The 19,366-nt window shown below is 39.1% G+C and overlaps 1 protein-coding gene across 1 annotated transcript; it reads right to left on the bottom strand.

Annotated features, from left to right (window-relative positions):
- Positions 1-596: 596 nt before the first annotated feature.
- Positions 597-19,333, bottom strand: EREG (epiregulin). The gene is made up of 5 exons (XM_082838979.1): positions 19,279-19,333; positions 5,421-5,507; positions 3,402-3,525; positions 2,631-2,780; positions 597-1,109 (listed from the first exon to the last, which is right to left on the bottom strand). The coding sequence occupies exons 1-5, from the start codon at positions 19,325-19,327 to the stop codon at positions 1,028-1,030; spliced, it is 492 nt and encodes a 163-aa protein (XP_082695105.1). The 5' UTR covers positions 19,328-19,333; the 3' UTR covers positions 597-1,027.
- Positions 19,334-19,366: the final 33 nt, after the last annotated feature.

Below are 19,366 nucleotides of genomic sequence, written 5' to 3'. Positions count from 1 at the left end.
CACAGCACATTTGACTTCAGCTGTATTCGTGGGAAACAGAAATATCCTTTTAGATCTCTTTAGACCATATATAGACTTATTGTCTTATATCACACTTTAAAATAATAATTAGTCCATCAGATTTTGGACTATGATTTAATCTTAGAATTCTTCAGCCAAGTCCCTACAGAAATAAATAATCTTGAAAAGAAGCACAAATTTTGGCTTCACGTGTGGATTTCTGTAATTGCCTCATAAGCAGTTACCTAGCATAAATGTCATACTAAAAAAAAGAACATTGTGAAGCTATAAATTATCTACTATTTACATAAAAGATGGTATAAAATTAAGTTCTCAATTCATTTTCTTAAGGAGACTCTGTTAGATGGATGACAAATAACGTAGGAGTTGTGGTTGGGAATAGGGAATCATGCACCTTCTCTCCAGGCAGACAAACAGCGAGTTATAGCTAAGGATGTGTGTGGAGGGAGCAGAGCCCTCCAGGTTTTAGTTTGTTTCAAATATGTAGTGTTTAGCACGTGACCTATATTTGCTTCTCCCCAATTTCCACAGCATTACCGTTTTGACACATGGCACAGTGGTGCCAACTCATACATCAGACTATGATATAGTCAAACCAACTATCATTGATTCGAGGAGTAGAAATATATACTTATTAAATTGATTTGACCATATATTTAGGCTTACAGAAACCTGTCACTTGCTGACACTTCCTGAACAATGAACTGGGCATTGCTCACTCCTATGCATTGTACAGCAGGCAAAAAAGCTTTCAATAAAGCACTTAGCCCAGGAAATGATTTCTTACAAAAATATCTATTTTCTTTCTACAGTAAATATTTTGTGTACATTATACATTAGCAAACAGTCTGTCAAAAAAAAACAAAAATAAAAACTCTTCTTAGTATATTAAAATACATCATTGTTGACTTAACACATGACCCCACATAAATATTATTAATAAAATAGGAGTATTAACATAACCAGGTATGCAGTTCATCCCTGCCCATAAGCTTAATGGCGCCATTCAGACTTGTGGCAATGCTGGATCCCCTGAGGTCACTCTTTCATATTCCTTCTTTGGTTCTTTACTTTTTCGATATCTGTACCTAGAAATATTCAGAAATTAAACCGTTAACACTGAAGTTAACAGTAATAGGATCAAAGTATGTTAACAAAAGAAACAAATATATGGACGCTAAAGGTACATTAGCATAGTGTTTCCAAAATGACAGAGGTGAATAGGTTTAGGTTGGATGCTAGAGAAGAAGGAGGGAGGAAGGAGTAGTTTCTCTGAACAAATAATTTTGGGAGGAAATGGTGAAATGCTGTTAAAGGACTTTTCAAAGGCTTTCACATGATCATGAAAATTGTAAAATTCCAGGAGAGCATTGTGACCACGTTTAATCCTGGTCTGTTTTATCCTTTTTTTTTCCTCTGGCTTTTCTTCCTTCCTTCCTTCCTTCCTTTCTTTCTTTCCTTCTTTCTTTCTTTCATTCTACCCATCACATTGATATAATGCTGTCACCAATAATAATGAAAATAAATCGGGCACTTATTAAGTGACTGACAATGTTCTAAATGCTATATATCCATTATTTATTTTATCCTCACACTTACCATTATCATCCTCATCTTACAGATGAAGAAAATGAAGTACAAATGGGTTACATAACCTGGTCAAGTTCTCCCAGCTAGGATTCATAAATCTATCACGATTCAGAATCTTCATTCACTCATTCATTAAAGCTATCTTCCTAATACTTTGAGTTCATTTTCTACCCATTTTGAAGATGAAGCATGTAGCCTTAAGGAAACTGCATAATGTTTTTGCTTAGTGGAAGAATATGATTAGAAAACCTTTGTTTAGCCTTGATTTAGCTACTTGTCAACTAGATGAGCCAGGACATGTCAATTTACTTCTCTGGATCTTACTTTCCCATCTTTATAAAAGAAAGGATTGTAGTCAAAGACCTTTCAGGTGCATTTCAGTTTTAATAATATTCAGTTATGTGATCGTAACCAATTAAAAAGGCATTATAATTTGGTGAATACTCAGACTCAAGCATGGACCAAATAAATTTAATCTTATAAAAGTAACACTTTTGGAGCTTCAAAAGTTGGAGTGCATTACTATCAGCAAAAATAAAATGAAATTCACTCAAATCTACACTGAAAAATCTGCACCACTTCCAAAATAAGAAGGGTTTCATGGAGGCATTTTAAAGGTAGCTATTATTAACTAAGTCATTCTATTCCTATACCCTGGTCCTAAGCCTAAAAAATGGCCAATCTGATATACTGTCAGTAGTTTGGTGCCCACTCTATATTTTCTCAGTTATTAGCATATATCAGTACAGCATAGTACATGAAGATGGAGTGTTGAAGATGGAACTTTGGGGGACTGACATGAACCAATCTTTAAAAGTCAGCTCTTATAGTTATCTGGACACTCGTTTCTACTAATCCAGATGTTCCACTGCTAAAACTTCTTTATAAATATCATTAGTGCAGAGTCTATCTTATCCCACTAAATAATACTTTGCCATATTTTTACCCAGTTTGTAAGTGTGGATTGTATAAAGGTAATTTACAAAAGCAGAGTGTTAAAAACAAAAACAGTGGCTTACCATCTGCAGAAATAGTATACAGAGCCAGCAACTACGACGAGGAACAAGATAACAAGAATCACAGTCAAAGCCACATATTCTTTGCTCAGAGGCTTTTGGACGGTTAAAAAGAAGTGCTCACATCGGACACCAGTGTAACCCACTTCACACCTAAAGGACAATGCAAGAGAAAGGTCAGTTATTTAAGAAAGAAATCATGGTTCTGAATTAGTTTTGTAAGAGCTAATCTTACAATGTAATGCAAGATACTGACAAGGTTTGCCAAAAGTTGTAAAGATGAATTCAAAGACTGACCTTAAAGCTGGCCCAACTTGGATAAAAGAGGCCCACACTGCTCTCAAGCTCAACTGCTGTATTAGAATGATAGTCTGGTTCAACTGCCAGGGTGGCTGACAATGGTGGTTTGTAAGTCTGAAGTGCTTTTTGTCTAAGTCAGTGGAATCGATTCTTATAACAATGGCTGACATATAAGTCCAGATTCAAGGCTAAGCTACGACTGCGGTAAGTATGAGAGGAAGGCATGTGAAGCCCTGCCCATTCTGCAGCCCTGAAGCATCCGTACAATTTGATAACTGCTGTTTGCTCTACTATTTGTTCCCTAACTTTAAAAAAACTCACTCAATAAAGTTTCTAATAGTACATATAAACTGCATGCTAATAGTACATATAAACGGCAGCCCATGGAAACAATAGAGTAATTATTACAAAAATAAAAAAGAGAAGGCGGGTTTTTTAAAAACTGTTTTTGTTTGCTTGTATTTGGCATATTACCTGCAGTGATTTTCACTCATGTCTACCAGGTAGATGCACTGTCCATGAAAACAGTAGCCGTTCATGTCAGAGCTACACTTTGATATTGACACTTGAGCCACACGCGGATTATCTTCTGTCTGAACTGTGAAAGAAATAGAAAGTGGAATATAGTCTGTTGCTTTCTTTGAAGAATCAATCACCCTTTCATAATAGTAACTACTGAGCTACTGGAACAAAGCAGGTCAGGTATTTTCAGGACAAAAAGTCACTCTAGTTGTCACGCTCCCTAGACCAATAAACAAACACTGAACCCCCAAAGGAAAATGGCCAACAGGCTAAACAAAACAAAGCAAAACAAAACCTGGGGGTAAAATTCTCAAACGACAATGTTTAAAATAGAAAAGGTAAGCTGAAGACACACACACGCAATCATGATCCTTCACAGTTATTCACTTATCCAAACAAAGTGTGTATAATTTTTTCAAATCTCAAAATAATTTTGACATTCATTACTCCCAAAGCAATTGTAAACTGAATCCATTAATTAATTTAAGAGAGCTTAAATCTATAGTGGGTTTTAAGCCAGCAAGGCTTGTTTTGGTGTGCATTCCCAAACTTCCGGGTTCGGGGAAATCAATCACAGTCTCTAACGATGAGACCTGGACATGAACTAGACAAACCTTGAGTTATAAATGCCTCGGTTACACAAATACAACAATGAAAATAGTAGTCTCTTTAGAATAGTGTTGCAACCTACACATAAAATTCACTTTAGAACGTTTTAATTACTAAAATGTGACGGATCTTTATGAAATAACCAAACAAATCATCTTGATTGTAACACTCTTGTTCAAATAGCCAGAAATAGGGAGTGAAGCACACCAAACCTCTAGAGAGCACAAAGAGGAAGGACAAGAAAGGAGGTGAATTTGTTGCAGGAAATGCTCTGGTTCCTCAGGAAAACTCTGGACTTAATAACTCAGAGTGAATATAAAGCAGATCTCTCTCTTTCTCACTCTCTCTCTTTTTTTTGGTGCCTAGGTGCTATTACTTTAATTTTATTTTTTAAATTTTATTTCTTTTATTTATTTATTTATTTTTTACTGGAATATAGTTGTTTTACTATATGTGTTGTGTGTTGTGTTAGTTTCTGCTGTACAACGAAGTGAATCAGCTATAAAGCAGATCTCTCTTGAACCACACTCAGAGTACTCTGGGCCCCAAAGATAAGACCATGCACCACTTTTTTTTTTAATATATTTTTTTTTATTATTTATTTATGGCTCTGTTGGGTCTTCATTTCTGTGCGTGGGCTTTCTCTAGTTGTGGCAAGCGGGGGCCACTCTTCATCCCGGCGCGCGGGCCTCTCACTATCGCGGCCTCTGTTGTTGCAGAGCCCAGGCTCCAGACGCGCAGGCTCAGTAATTGTGGCTCACTGACCCAGTTGCTCCGCGGCACATGGGATCTTCCCAGACCAGGGCTCGAACCTGTGTTCCCTGCATTGGCAGGCAGATTCTCAACCACTGCACCACCAGGGAAGCCCGCACCACTTATTTTTGTAACCCTATGCCTAAGCACGGTGTTTAGCATGTATTAAGTACTCCGTAGATTTTTCTGAATGAATGCTGTAACTCAAAATGAAAGACATCATTTGCTCCTTTTACAAAAAATAACAACAAAATATATTGACTGTCTACTGTGTAAAAAGTTTAAATTTTCCTGTTTTGCCTGGGATCCAACTCCTCACAATGGTTTCTCAGCGACGCTCTGAAATGACCAAAGGGAAACTGATTTTCTTTGTTCTCTATCTCTTTAAGATCAAATCTTTATATATATAACTAGGTGCTCAGTCCCTCTGCCTCCAGTTATTCCTTTATATAATTTTTCCAGATCCCTAGTTCACTGGGTTCTTTTGTTAATACAGCAGCTATTTCCCCCCCCCCTTTTTTTCCACTACCACATATTTATAGTCTTTGAGTTACATTTCTGTTAAGAATGTATAATTCTTTGATGCAACATTGACAAAGCTGGGCTTACCTAAAGCTGTGCAGTTATCTTCGGACTCTCCTGGGATACATGAAGGAATCACAGTTGTACTGAGAACTGCTTGTAGAAGATGGAAACCTATTTATGGAGAAAAATCAAATATACAACTAATGCTTCAAGGAAAGAAACCTTAATCAGATTTCCACATAATTACAGTATTTATAAAGTTTTTTAAATTATTTCAAGAATTTGATCCATCGAAACCAGAAAAAAAATAATTCATGGAAACAGGCATATCATTGAAACTAAATGAACCCCCAGCTCTTCTGTCCAAGGGTAAAAGCCCTGGCATTACATTCAGAGTTTCAGATTTGACCTACTCTAAACATTTCACAGTAACCTTTTCAAAGACCTGATTTTAAAGATTGATTTCTTAAGAAGCTTAGCCATTGGAAAATTGGAAATTTTCCACAGTTTTAGGTCATGATGTGTTCAGAGCAATGCTCCAAGGTAGAAACTATCACAAAGAAGGCTTCAAATAAAACTCAGCTTCTATTTACAGTCACAACTAAACAGGATTCTCAACCTAAGATACATCAGTTGTTGATTTAAGTACCTAAGTTACTCTTTGCATTACACATTCAAATCCATTTTAATGAATGAAATGTAATCTAAGTAAAGTCGGAATATATCTTATCTAATATGGAAAGGAACACACGTGCTAGATGAACCACACTGTGCCCAAGAATCTGGTTTCTGTCAGCCCAGTAAGAGTTTAAACAAGGCGTTTCGTGGTGTTTCTCCACTGAAAAGATAAATGTTGGGAAACAGGCACCAGAATGATTCAAGGAGTTTTCTGAATTGCGTAGTAAGAATAAGAGAAACCTTTTAATTGCACGGATGTTGACTGAAGAGAGTTCTACTCTCCTTAGGAGTCATGTAGTTGCTCTTCACTCTTCCAGGCTGTATGAGTAACTGTTATATAAGAAACATTACTCGTGATGGTGAGAGTAGTAGGTAGCAGTTAACATTTCTTGCCCACGTACTGTATGTGGGCATGGTTCCACCCTCCTTACCTATACTATCTAATTTAATCCACTCACTGACTCTTTGAAGAAGATACTACTGTTCTCCCCATTAGACATATGAGAAAAGTGAGTTAAGTAACTTTCCCAAGAGTACATAGCAATGTTAATGGGCTGCATTACAGAATCTGGCAACAGGCAATAATACTCGAGTATAATGGACATCACAGGGAATAAACTTAGATAATGTAACTGAAGCAGAGTATTTAACCCCATAGGGAGGCAACAAAGTATGCGGAAAGGCAATCTGGGAGAAAACTTGAGCTATGTAATTTTGGACAAATTAATTAAATTCTCTGGATCTCCATTTCCCCTAGTTTATAGAGTTTTGGGGAGAATTAAATGAAATTATATTTTTCTGAAACATCTAACATACCAGAGACTCATGAATGTTCCATGCCACTCAACATCTAGCCTCTGGTTTTAGCAGTAGTATATGTGGGTAGTGCCCTCTACTGGTCTATAACAATGTTATAAATCTCTCTGTACTTTGGTATTTTAAAGGATAATTAATCCATGTAATAGAGAATTTTATTTTATTTTTTCACAATCAGAGGAGTATGTATATGTTAAGCAAATTGCATATGATTTGGGTAAAACTGAAATTAAAAACTAAACTACACATAAGCATCAGAATTTGCAATTTCTTAATGTTTCAAACTTGACACATAACAATCCTGTGAAGTAGTTATTAGCCCCAAACAACCTCCGTGTTAAATTACATGTCTGGTCCAAGACCAATTATCTAGTGACCATAGAAGATAAGAGTTAGGAATCCATCTTTGGACATCAAGCCTCATAACCTTTCAGTGATTTGAAAATGTCTTTTGAAAAGTTTAGAACTATCTCCTCCCCACTCCATAGTTCTCCTACAATATAAATGATGTTTCAATTGCTCTTATTGGGAAACAAAAAGCTTCTTTCTTTCTTTCTTTCTTTTTTTGCGGTACGCGGGCCTCTCACTGTTGTGGCCTCTCCCATTGCGGAGCACAGGCTCCGGACGCGCAGGCTCAGCGGCCATGGCTCACGGGCCCAGCCGCTCCGCGGCATGTGGGATCTTCCCGGACCGGGGCACGAACCCGTGTCCCCCGCATCGGCAGGCGGACTATCAACCACTGAGCCACCAGGGAAGCCCAAAAAGCTTCTTTCTTAAATGACAAAAAGTGGCTAAAGTTTGGATTCCATTGTCAGTTGAACAGAGATGGAAAAGGATAACTTTGTCCACATAGCTTTCTAGGGTGAATTAGCCAGATTCTCATCCAAGCCAATTTTGTTCTACTTCTCAATATAATTTTGCCATACACTTTCACTGTTGAAGAATTACCCCCTTTAATTTATACAGTCTGCTCAACACAAAGTGGAGTTCTAGATGTGTGTTTTTATATCCCTGACACTCCTATGCCTCCATACTTCTTCAACTAATGGGAGGAGATACTACCGATTCTCCCACTGCAGAAGGGCCATTGTGCAAATGCACATTTCTCTCTTTGCAAAGGATCGTTTCTTCATCCTTTCCAGAAATCAGATACTAGCCTTTCCTGCTCAGAATTGCTTACAAATGCAACCTGCGACTATTATAGAATCCAGCTAATTGCTTTGAGGTGTTGTTTATTAGGCTTTTTTTTTTTTCTCAAAGATTTTTCGTATTGTTAGTTTTTCCACTGTTGGAAACTTTGTTCCAGTTAGTCAGGCCATAAGTGAAATATTTGCCTTTGTGAATTAAAGAATATTCAGGGCAGGGCGTGCCTCCACAAAAACTGGGCTGTCCTAACCTATGACACTCTCTTGGACATAGTCCAGCGCTCAGGATGGTTTCTGTGAGACTTGGTACATTAATCCAACATTTGGGTATTTTACAGATGGAATTGTAAATAATTTTAAATGCTATTCTCAAATGAAAGTGTTTACACTACAGTTCCATCATAGAAGCATGTAGCCAATAAACTATCAAAATTGGTTCTAAATCGTGTGTCCAGCTGCAAAGCTCTATTGCCTAAAAGCAGTGGTCCTCAGGTTTTTCTCAACCTCACCTCTGGCCCAGGGCTTTGCAAAATCGGGTAGAGGAGTAAGTGGGAATGATCAAAAGATCGAAAAAGTCCACCCATGGAGAATTTTGATATCCAGCACCCTGTCACCCTTATAAATCACTACTCATTACAGTCATACAGGGAAGGAATAGATGCTAAAGTCCTATCCATATATTTCCTTAATCTTTCAGTTGTTCTTGACTTTAGTGTTATCTGAACATAATGATCTCTCAGTAATTCAAATGCAAATCTTATATTTGAGTTTTCAATCTTGACCATGGGTCCCTGCTAAGAAAATAATTCCATGTGATATTAAAGATTTTAGACAGGGTCAGTGTGTCAGAAAACAGATCTGGTAGCAAGCTCTACATTGGTAACTAAGATACAGAGGAATTCCGTGCTAAATGATAATCTGTAAACTCAAAACTGGCCATTGGAACTTCTGTTTCAATAATGTTATGAAAACAAAACTCCCTTTGGAGGCCATTATTCCTGTCAAATTTCCAGATGGGTTTCAGTAATGTAAAGCTCACCTGTTCATCTCTCTACCTTCGTCTTTCAGAGATTTGTTTCCATGAAACCTCAAATGTGCCAGCAGGAAGTGACACCGGTGACTCACAGCATGCATATCACCTCTACTCCGTGGGTCAGGGCCGAGCCTACACCTTGCACGATACTGGGGACAGTGCGTGGGAGCGGTGGAGTACCATCACCCCAGTGGGGGGAGCACTGAGTAAGAAGTGCTCGCCTGATAGGAGGAATGCCAGATGTAGAAAGCACCCTTTTTATTGTATATGGTTTCTTTTGTCCTTGCTTCCTTATGGCCACATGGAGGGGCCATCTCGAAGGAGGCTGAGATTTGGTGACTGGCTGACCAAGCCTATTCCTCAATAATCAACTGCAATTCTCGGAGATGAAATGGCTTTCCTGAATAACAATCAAGCAAATAAAAACGACCCGAAATAAAATGAGATAGGTTACAGAATGAAAAGAATGCACCTTATTTTCCCAATTTCACCTTTTAGGCTATTTGGACTGGAACAGCAAATCATAATGAATCATAGTATTTGCCCAACCCCCAAACAGGCAGCAAAATCTGCTTTGTTCACACTTTTGCTGTGGTCACATGCCTACCTATTTATGGACTGTTAGTTTTCTACCTTCTTCCAGGGCAGTCTGTAATTCTAGGATTTGTCTGTAACATAGTAGGCTTGTTAGGTCTTGTATACTTTCAAGGAGTGAATATGCCTTTACCACTTCCAGATGCCTTTTTGTCTTAAATCCACTATTAGATAACGTCCTGCTTCACTTCATTAAAATAACTGTAAACTATCACATCAGACACTGAAAATAACTATTGTCAGTACTTTCTAGTAACAGCCTATGTTTTCAGAGAATGGAATATATATATATATATGTGTGTGTGTGTATACATATATATCATAATATATATCTATATATCACAAATCTTGCTTCCTACCAGCAATCATTTTCTTCCTACAGTTTTTCAACATTAACCTTATCACTAAGCTTCATTAAAGTAAAAGCCAACAACTATTTGAGATAAAAACAGGATAACAGGGTGAAACCAGAGGTTGATGTGGTAATGGGTTACTAATAAGTCTTTAAGTTTGAGTTTCAAATATAGCCATAAGATCTTCCTTGTCAAGTGTCAAGAAAAGATTTAATACGCCATGTTTTTCAGTTCAGAGACATTAAACTAAACTCTTCAATTTCAGTAGTAATTTCTAAATCATACTTCAAAGTGCTCATATATTTTAGTGATCATACAATACTATACTTAATGCTCTTGTAATGCAGGAGAAATCGTATCAACTATTGTATAAAGGATACACTTTGTACTAATTTGGGTGTTTTGGAATTTTGTGACTAAAAGCTCTAAATATGGAACTTGCCCCTCCTAAAACCAAAGGTTCATAATGATCTATTGAAACTGTATTTTTTTTTCTTTAAGATAATGTTACACAGGAAGGTCTTTTTAGAACCTTTTCTGTCTTCACTCCCTTCCATCATGCTTCTCACACTATCCCTATTGATCCAATTCAGAAATTTAAATGACTATTACATTATTGTCTCAAAAAAATCTTCTAAAGGAGCAACAGTTTAGATTATAAGCGTTTGTCATTTGCCTTTTTTTCATTAGGGTCATATTGTGTACTACAGCTTTGAAAACTTAACGACATTTTTAGAAGCATATTGTCTATCATATCATTCATTCTTTATAGAAGCCTATTGCCAAAAACGAATTTGCAAAAGGATAGAGTTTTAATCGGTAAGCATCAAAAAAGAGGAGAAAATGAGTACATAAAAGATAATTTTAAAAGGCTTAAAGTTAATTACACTTCATTCCGAGAATCTATGTAATGCACCTAGCATAATGGAAGGTGCTAAGAAACTTTATTTTGTGAAAATATATAGTTTTTGGTTAACAGTGGAGACTCCAACTTTCGTGAGAAGCACAAGTTCATCTGTAGTATGATGGTAGGGTGGGATTGGCTTAATTATGCTTGATAGATGGGAAAGGAGGAGAGCAGCTTAGCTCTCTTATACTTACTTTTAGTAACTACATGTCTCTAAGAATATTTGTTCAATAAATATCTACTGAGATTTTTCTATATGCAAGATACTGAACGAGCTGCTGAAAGGAAAACTGATGCAAAGGACATAGCTCCTGTTCTAGCTAGAGTTAATGAGGCTAGACTCCAGGTGGTGGCGAGAGAAAGAGAGAATTCATAGATGACACCAAGTTTCTGGCCAGAAAATACCAAGGAAGGTGGTGTCATTAAAAGAGTCGACAACATAGGCAGGGCAGCAGGTTTGTGGTGGCATCTGCAGCTAGTAGACATGAAGGAGGACATCATGAGAGAAGGAATTTGAGTTTTTAGTTCATATATCATCTGTTTATATTTATGAGGCACTTGGGAAAACACATCTGGAGTAAAACAATAAGAATGGAGTTGATGGAGTCTATTTGAAAATCAAATGAGGAAATATCACCTTTAAAGGCACAGGAGTCATTCAAATGTTCCACGGGAAATAGTACGCAATGGAAAATAATGAACTTTGGGAAATAGGTGATAAGGAGTGGAGAGAAATGGCCAAGGAATTTGGGGAAAAAAGGAAGTTCAGTCTTGCGGGAGCCAAGAGAGCAGGGTTACAAAAGGAGGCATGGAGATATACGGACTGCCAACAAACACATGAAAGAATGTTCAACATCATTAATCATTAGAGAAATGTAAACCAAAACTACAATGAGATATCATCTCACCCCAGTCAGAATGGCCATGATCAAAAAATCTAGAAACAATAAATGCTGGAGAGGGTGTGCAGAAAAGGGAACACTCCTGCACTGCTGGTGGGAATGTGAATTGATACAGCCACTATGGAGAACAGTATGGAGGGTCCTTAAAAAACTACAAGTAGAACTACCATATGACCCAGCAATCCCACTCCTGGGCATATACCCTGAGAAAACCATAATTCAAAAAGAGTCATGTACCAAAATGTTCATTGCAGCTCTATTTACAATAGGCCGGAGATGGAGACAACCTAAGTGCCCATCATCGGATGAATGGATAAAGAAGATGTGGCACATATATACAACGGAATATTACTCAGCCATAAAAAGAAACGAAATTGAGCTATTTGTAATGAGGTGGATAAACCTAGAGTCTGTCATACAGAGTGAAGTAAGTCAGAAAGAGAAAGACAAATACCGTATGCTAACACATATATATGGAATTTAAAGGGAAAAAATGTCATGAAGAACCTAGGGGTAAGACAGGAATAAAGACACAGAACTACTAGAGAACGGACTTGAGGATATGGGGAGGGGGAAGGGTGAGCTGTGACAAAGCGAGAGAGAGGCATGGACATATATACACTACCAAACGTAAGGTAGATAGCTAGTGGGAAGCAGCCGCATAGCACAGGGAGATCAGCTCGGTGCTTTGTGACCACCTGGAGGGGTGGGATAGGGAGGGTGGGAGGGAGGGAGACGCAAGAGGGAAGAGATATGGGAACATATGTATATGTATAACTGATTCACTTTGTTATAAAGCAGAAACTAACACACTATTGTAAAGCAATTATACCCCAATAAAGATGTTAAAAAAAAAAAAGATAGATAAAGGAGGCATGGGGTGGTCAGCAATGCAATGATTGAAGAAAGTATGAGTGACTCCATCATAAATAAGATTCATCATTATTCAGGGAAAATAGTGTTAAAATCAGCAATAAAAATTGCTAAGTTGATTTTTTTTAACACTAGAATTGGCTTTATATTTGCATCCAGCTTACCATTAATATGAATTTTATTTGTCTTGGTAACTCAAGCACTGATTATTCAAACTGTGAATTATCAGTGGCAATGTGTTATAGCAATGGAAAACACATTAGCTAATGCTTCTCACCCTGGAGTAATTTTGTTAACCAGGGACACTGAGCAATGTCTGGAGACATTTTTGTTTGTCACAACTCAGGGTGGGTGGGGTGCTACTGACATCTAGTGGGTAGAGACCAGGATTGCTGCTAAACACCCTGCAATGCATAGGACAGTCCACAACAAAGAATTATCCAGTCTGTAATGTAAATAGACCCAAGGCTGAAAAACCCTGCAGTAGACCCGTGAGGTATGGAGTACAGTTCTAGCTCAGATACTAAGTTTATCCCTCTGAAGCTAGGTTTCCTTATCTCTGAAAATGTCACCTAGGCTTGGGGTGGAGTGGAGGCGGAGATGGAATTTAGATTAGATTACTCTAAGGTTCCATTCATTTCTAAAACAATACTTTTCTTTTTCTTACTGACTATCCATCATTTAGTCATATCACTGCCCGACCTCTCTCTCTCTCTCTCTCTCTCCCCCCCCCCCCTCTCACACACACACGTACACACACACTGTGATATACTTAAATTTTGTTAGGCATACCATCAGTGAATACAGACTACATTAAAGATAGAAATGGGAAAAATAGGGAAGAAAAGGTATTCAACTTTATTATTTTTTTTAACATCTTTATTGGGGTATAATTGCTTTACAATGGTGTGTTAGTTTCTGCTTTATAACAAAGTGAACCAGTTATACATATACATATGTTCCCATATCTCTTCCCTCTTGCGTCTCCCTCCCTCCCACCCTCCCTATCCCACCCTTCCAGGCTGTCACAAAGCACCGAGCCAATATCCCTGTGCCATGCGGCTGCTTCCCACTAGCTATCTACCTTACTACGTTTGTTAGTGTATATATGTCCATGACTCTCTCTCGCCCTGTCACAGCTCACCCTTCCCCCTCCCCATAACCTCAAGTCCGTTCTCTAGGAGGTCTGCGTCTTTATTCCTGCCTTACCCCTAGGTTCTTCATGACATTTTTTTTTCTTAAATTCCATATATATGTGTTAGCATACGGTATTTGTCTTTTTCTTTCTGACTTACTTCACTCTGTATGACAGACTCAACTTTATTATTAAATAGAACTGAATTTTCAAAAACTATTGCTCAGTCATAATATTTTGCTTCTCAAGCATGTTTTCAAAGAACAGCTGGTTGAGTCAAAACATAGTGCTGAGAACTCTAAATAAAATACCATTCTAATCACCCATCCAACAACATTTATTGAGTGATTAACGTAAGTCTGTTACAATGTGAATGATAAAAGATAAGTACAGCACCAGTTAGGAGAGACAGGGCCAGATACACACTTACAGGGTGACGTGAAAAGGGTAGAACCGAAGGATTCAGAGGGATGCAAAGGGGTGGGGGGGGAAGACTGCACATTTATTTTCCAGTGGTGAGGGAAAGATGAAAGGGGCTATCAGAGAAAGCTTGATACTTTTCTTCAGTCTTAAAGGATGGGGGGAACTTTCACCGAAAGTGAAGACTGAGTTGGGGGCATCCACAGTAGACGATACAGCATATTCATAAGTGGAGACTTACACTCTGGGTAACTCACTTCTTTTTGAGTCTGTTTTCTCATTTGGAAACTGGGAATAGTAACACTTTTCCTGGCTAAAAGAGAGTTATTATAAAGATCAAATGAGGCATTTTTCTAAAAGAGCACTTGCTGCTACTGATAACAGCTCTAATTTCAAAAGTGTTTTTTAGTATTTTAATATTATGATATTTATAATGTCCGTACATAATAACCTGATGACATAGTTATTATGATCTCCATTTTACAGATGACAAAACTGAGGCTCAAAGGGGAATAAATCCTTCCAAAAGTAGGAAATAAAAGAACTGGGGTGTGAAACCTATATTCTATATACTATGTCTCTTGATTCAAAACTATACTGTTTGGCTAACACACCATTGTTAAGCAATTATACACCAATAAAAACGTTTAAAAAATATACAGTTTGACACACGTACGTGTGCGTGTGCGTATATATAAACATATACATATATGTGTGTGGGTATATATACACACACATATATATTTATACATACATATGAGGAAGAGAGGCTTTTCCCCTTATCCTGAGGACTTTTAAGAGGATTTGTATTTAACTCACTTTCAAGCGTCAAATTTAAAATTCAGGATTTTTGACCTAAGTAATTAAGGGTTAACATTTTTTTCTGGACAATTATCAAGTTGTCTTGTGTGTTATAAGTATAATTCTAGTTAATTAAGTCATTACTTTAACCTAGAATATCACTGAAGCTTTATTTGCCCTATAACCAGACAGGCACTCTTACCTAAACTGCATTGCCAGAGGACACTGAGTCTGTCGCATTACTTCATTTTTCCAAAGGTTCCAGAATTGCCATACCAAGGCAATGGTTTTCAGGGTGCTTCTCCTTGAGGACCTCTCCTATTACAGCTCTAGGGAGTCTTCCTATTGTCTTCTGAAGGAATGTTCTCAACAGTAGTTACAGCCACATGAATTAGACAATTTGCATAGGCCTATATTCAGGACGAAGACTGACAGATGAGGAAGTCACACCTTAATTTTTTTTTTTTTTTGCGGTACGCGGGCCTCTCACTGTTGTGGCCTCTCCCGTTGCGGAGCACAGGCTCCGGACGCGCAGGCTCAGCGGCCATGGCTCACGGGCCCAGCCGCTCCGCGGCATGTGGGATCTTCCCGGACCGGGGCACGAACCCGTGTCCCCTGCATCGGCAGGCGGACTCTCAACCACTGCGCCACCAGGGAAGCCCAGCCACACCTTAATTTACAGTCTTTTTAAAAAGGATTCCTTACTTGACATTTGCATCTCCTGGGTGATTATTAACCAGGAAATGGGAGATTCTTGGGCAAAAATGAACAGAAGACATTCAAATTCAATTTTTCCAAAGTGATTATGTGAATATTACACTTTTTTTTAACCAAAGAACTATGTCTATTTCCTCACTGTTAATAGAAGTGTGCTGTAGATTCCAACTTGACCCCTTATCAATACTACATTCAATTCACAATATTGTGAATGATCCAGGGAACAAAAAGGATGTGGGTTTCCTTCTCCTTGATTTCTTTACTTACTATACATCTAGGAAAGTATAAAAATAGAAACAAAGGCCTCAGTCAACTGATGTCAATGATGGCTTCATAATAAAAGTCATTTCCTGGGTATTAAAAATGCTGAAATAGGTTAAGTAAAAATTTAACATATTTGAGCTGAGCTTAAGGAAATAATTGTATCTTTTCTGTGCTTGATTTTGAGTGATACCATAAAGTACCATTTTTGCACAAATACCAGTCCCCATAACAGATTCTAAGCCCTGGGGCAGTCCCCAGACTACTCTGGAACTTCTCTACTAGAACCTGTTACTTTTATTATGCTTCTGATAACTCTGAGAACCTCTGGCTCTTTACACATTGCTCCAGAGTGACCTTGACATTTGCCATCTCTAAATCCTTGTAAGGTACCTGATTCACTGAGCCTCAGTTTCTTCATTTGTCAAACTGGTCTAATCATACCTACCTCCTATAGTGTTTTAAGGAGCAAAGGAGATGCTAACGTGGAGAACACCTAACACACGACATGGTCGGCTCACAGGAGGCATTTGGTAACTGTTAGCTCCCTTCCCAGCTCCTGGATTTGGGCCTCAGTGCTGAACCACACACCCCAATTGCCCAAGTTGTTCATGTGGCAACATGATGCGGAAGGCAGCTAGAATACCTCGACCAAAACCCAGACCGGAGAGGCCTGTCATCCTGTTTCTACCTATGATGTGTCATCTCAGGTTGTGCCAGCACCGGGCAGCTCATAAACTCTCAGGGTCAAAGGAAAAGATCTGAGGTGAGCCATTGCCTCATTGAGATCCACGCTTCTCAGGTTTCAAGAAAGAATGTTTATTCTGCTCAATTCTCTGTCATTGTGCAATGAAGCGGACATCAGTTGTCTTGGATCTGTCATTCAGAAACACGCTCAAAAGCCCGTTTGGGTATCAATGACCATGTCTGACTTTTAGATCAAGAGCCCCTAAACGTTAATTGCAGAACTCAAGAGAAAAATTTCTCCTCTTCATCCTGCAACAATCAAAGATTAGAAATGATAATTTAGGGCTTCCCTGGTGGTGCAAGTGGTTGAGAGTCCGCCTGCCGATGCAGGGGACACGGGTTCGTGCCCCGGTCTGGGAGGATCCCACATGCCGCGGAGAGGCTGGGCCCGTGAGCCATGGCCGCTGATGCTGCGCGTCCGAAGCCTGTGCTCCACAACGGGAGAGGCCGTAGCAGTGAGAGGCCCGCATACCACAAAAAAAAAAAAAAAAAAGAAATGATAATTTAACTCTAAAATTATATATTATTTAGAATGCATTATCTAGTTTGAGGTATCTCAACCCTTTTACTTAACGATGAGTAAGCTAAAAGTGCCAGCAAACCTGGGTGCGAACTTTTTCAGCGTAGCTTTGCTTTTCTATGGGACACCGGGTAACAGTTTCCCCATACATAAAGCAAGAACATCAATATCAAATATTTATAAAATGTAAAGATAACCAAATGATTGTAGGGTGTGTGTAGCAATTTAAATCTGCATGTGTTGGAGACAGAGGATGGAAATGAAAGTGTCTGTATTTTTTCCACAGATATAAATACATGTGAATTCCACAAAAAAAAGCGAAAATAAAATGCTGAAATCTAAAATAACTGTTTCCTTCTTTTGAAGGCTAGACATTTGGGAAAAGTATTTCTAGGTAATCTTTTGTTTGGGGGGAAAATGGCAATTTCACAAGTAACCGGTGGCCTTGCCTTTTTTTCCATGTGCTTTGGAATAAGATTATTGAACTTGCATACCTGAATAGAGTACAGAGATATGATATACAACTTCAAACAGGAACTTTCTAGTGGCAGGGAGATATCTAAACAAACTGGGAAAACAGAAACTGACCTAGCTCATTTGGAAATGGGCTTGGCCACTTATGAAATAGGTGAACTATAATTAAGTAATGCAATAAAGGAGTTAAGCACTTTTATGGCAACAAAAACACACACGACACATATGCTAGGTAGGTAGTAACCAGGTTATTCAGAGGCTCTTGCTGTCTCAAATTAGCATATTCAATGAGTGGCCCAGAACAGACACTCACTTGCATTGTTCAGAGCAACCTTACAGGTGGAAAAAAAAAGCGCTAAGCTATTCTGATCTCTAGGTTAATTTCTAACTTTAGGAAGACTGTCACCTTTGTAAATTCATTCTTTTCACGGAGACTTCAAAACAAAGATAGCAAAGCCACATAATTTACTGAGAACCTTCTAGCACGTCGTTCTTAGTACAGTTTTGGTAGAAACCGCAGATCCAGTTTGCACCTATGTCCTTGAAGTTGGACGACTATGCATAGTTGTTACAACTATGCATAGTATGCATTTCATTAGGTTTCCCAACCCGTTAAGATAAGGCGTGTCGAAATAATAATTGAACTGTCACATCCTGCACAGGTAGAGTGAGTTAGGGGAATTCGCCTCATTGCAACTCCAGAAAAAAGGCGAGATTGACAACCTTTATTTCCTTATTAAAATTTTCATATACAGCTCCAAATTCCTCTTGAAGCTTAGGAATTCACAATATATATTTTTAAACCAGTTAAGTTAAAGATTTTTTTTTCCCTGTCCACAAGAACTAAATTATCTCAAATAAGAAGCATTAAAGTACGCTCAGCCACTACAGAATACAAGGGTGCAAGTAGCAGCGAGCGAAAAGAGCCCGACCAGCCCGCGGGGGGAAACCGGAAGCAGCAGGTGTTGGCGTCCAAGGGCCTCCAGGAGCACCCGGACCTGCGCGTGTCCCTCCCGCTCCGGGTACGCAAACAGCCTTTTCATTCTCTGGAGCTTCGGCGAAGCTGGCACCGCCGCACGCCAGCGCCCCCAGACGCTTAACCTGCCTTGATTTAGAAAACCTAAGGCAAGACAGGCGGAACAGCGCTTCTCTCCAAAAGGTCTTTCCTAGGCGCGGGTCTTGTCCATACTCCCGCCTCCTGTCCCCGCCCCCAGCCCGGTTTTCCCCCGTCTTTTGGATTTCTAGAACTGTCAGATTTTCAAAAGGAAACAACAAACCCGAAATCTTTTCAACTTTTTATTTCGCCTAATACGGAGCTATATTACTTCATGCAGAACACACAGACCAAGTTCATCTATCCGTGCAAGGTATTTTAACACCAGCCCCTTTCCCTACCCCACCCTCTTCCATCGCCTGCTGGAGGGAAAGACGGGCTCGCCTAACGAGAGACGTCGTTCGAAACGGAGTACACCTGAGTCTGGTGAAAAGCGCGGTACTTGTGAAAGGACAGCTGCCCCGGGGCCGCGCAGTCTCGTCTTCCGCGGCGGGAAGGGGCGGGGGACTCACCCAGGCAGAGCAGCGGCGCGGGGACCCAGGGGGCACGGCGCGGCTCCATCCTCCTCCCCGCGTCAGCGTGTGCGGGGCGCGGGCGTGG

Source organism: Leucopleurus acutus (assembly GCF_964270905.1).
Source record: "Leucopleurus acutus genome assembly, chromosome: 4".
Taxonomy (NCBI): Eukaryota; Metazoa; Chordata; class Mammalia; order Artiodactyla; family Delphinidae; genus Leucopleurus; species Leucopleurus acutus.
This window is presented reverse-complemented; position numbering and strand designations above follow the sequence as displayed.

Coding starts and splice junctions, on each gene's coding strand:
- EREG (XM_082838979.1), bottom strand. CDS start 19,327: ATGGAGCCGCGCCGTGCCCCCTGGGTCCCCGCGCCGCTGCTCTGCCTG. Junction 5,508..19,278: donor CGCGCCGCTGCTCTGCCTGG/GTGAGTCCCCCG, acceptor CTCCATAAATAG/GTTTCCATCTTCTACAAGCA. Junction 1,110..2,630: donor GTATACTATTTCTGCAGATG/GTAAGCCACTGT, acceptor GAATATTTCTAG/GTACAGATATCGAAAAAGTA.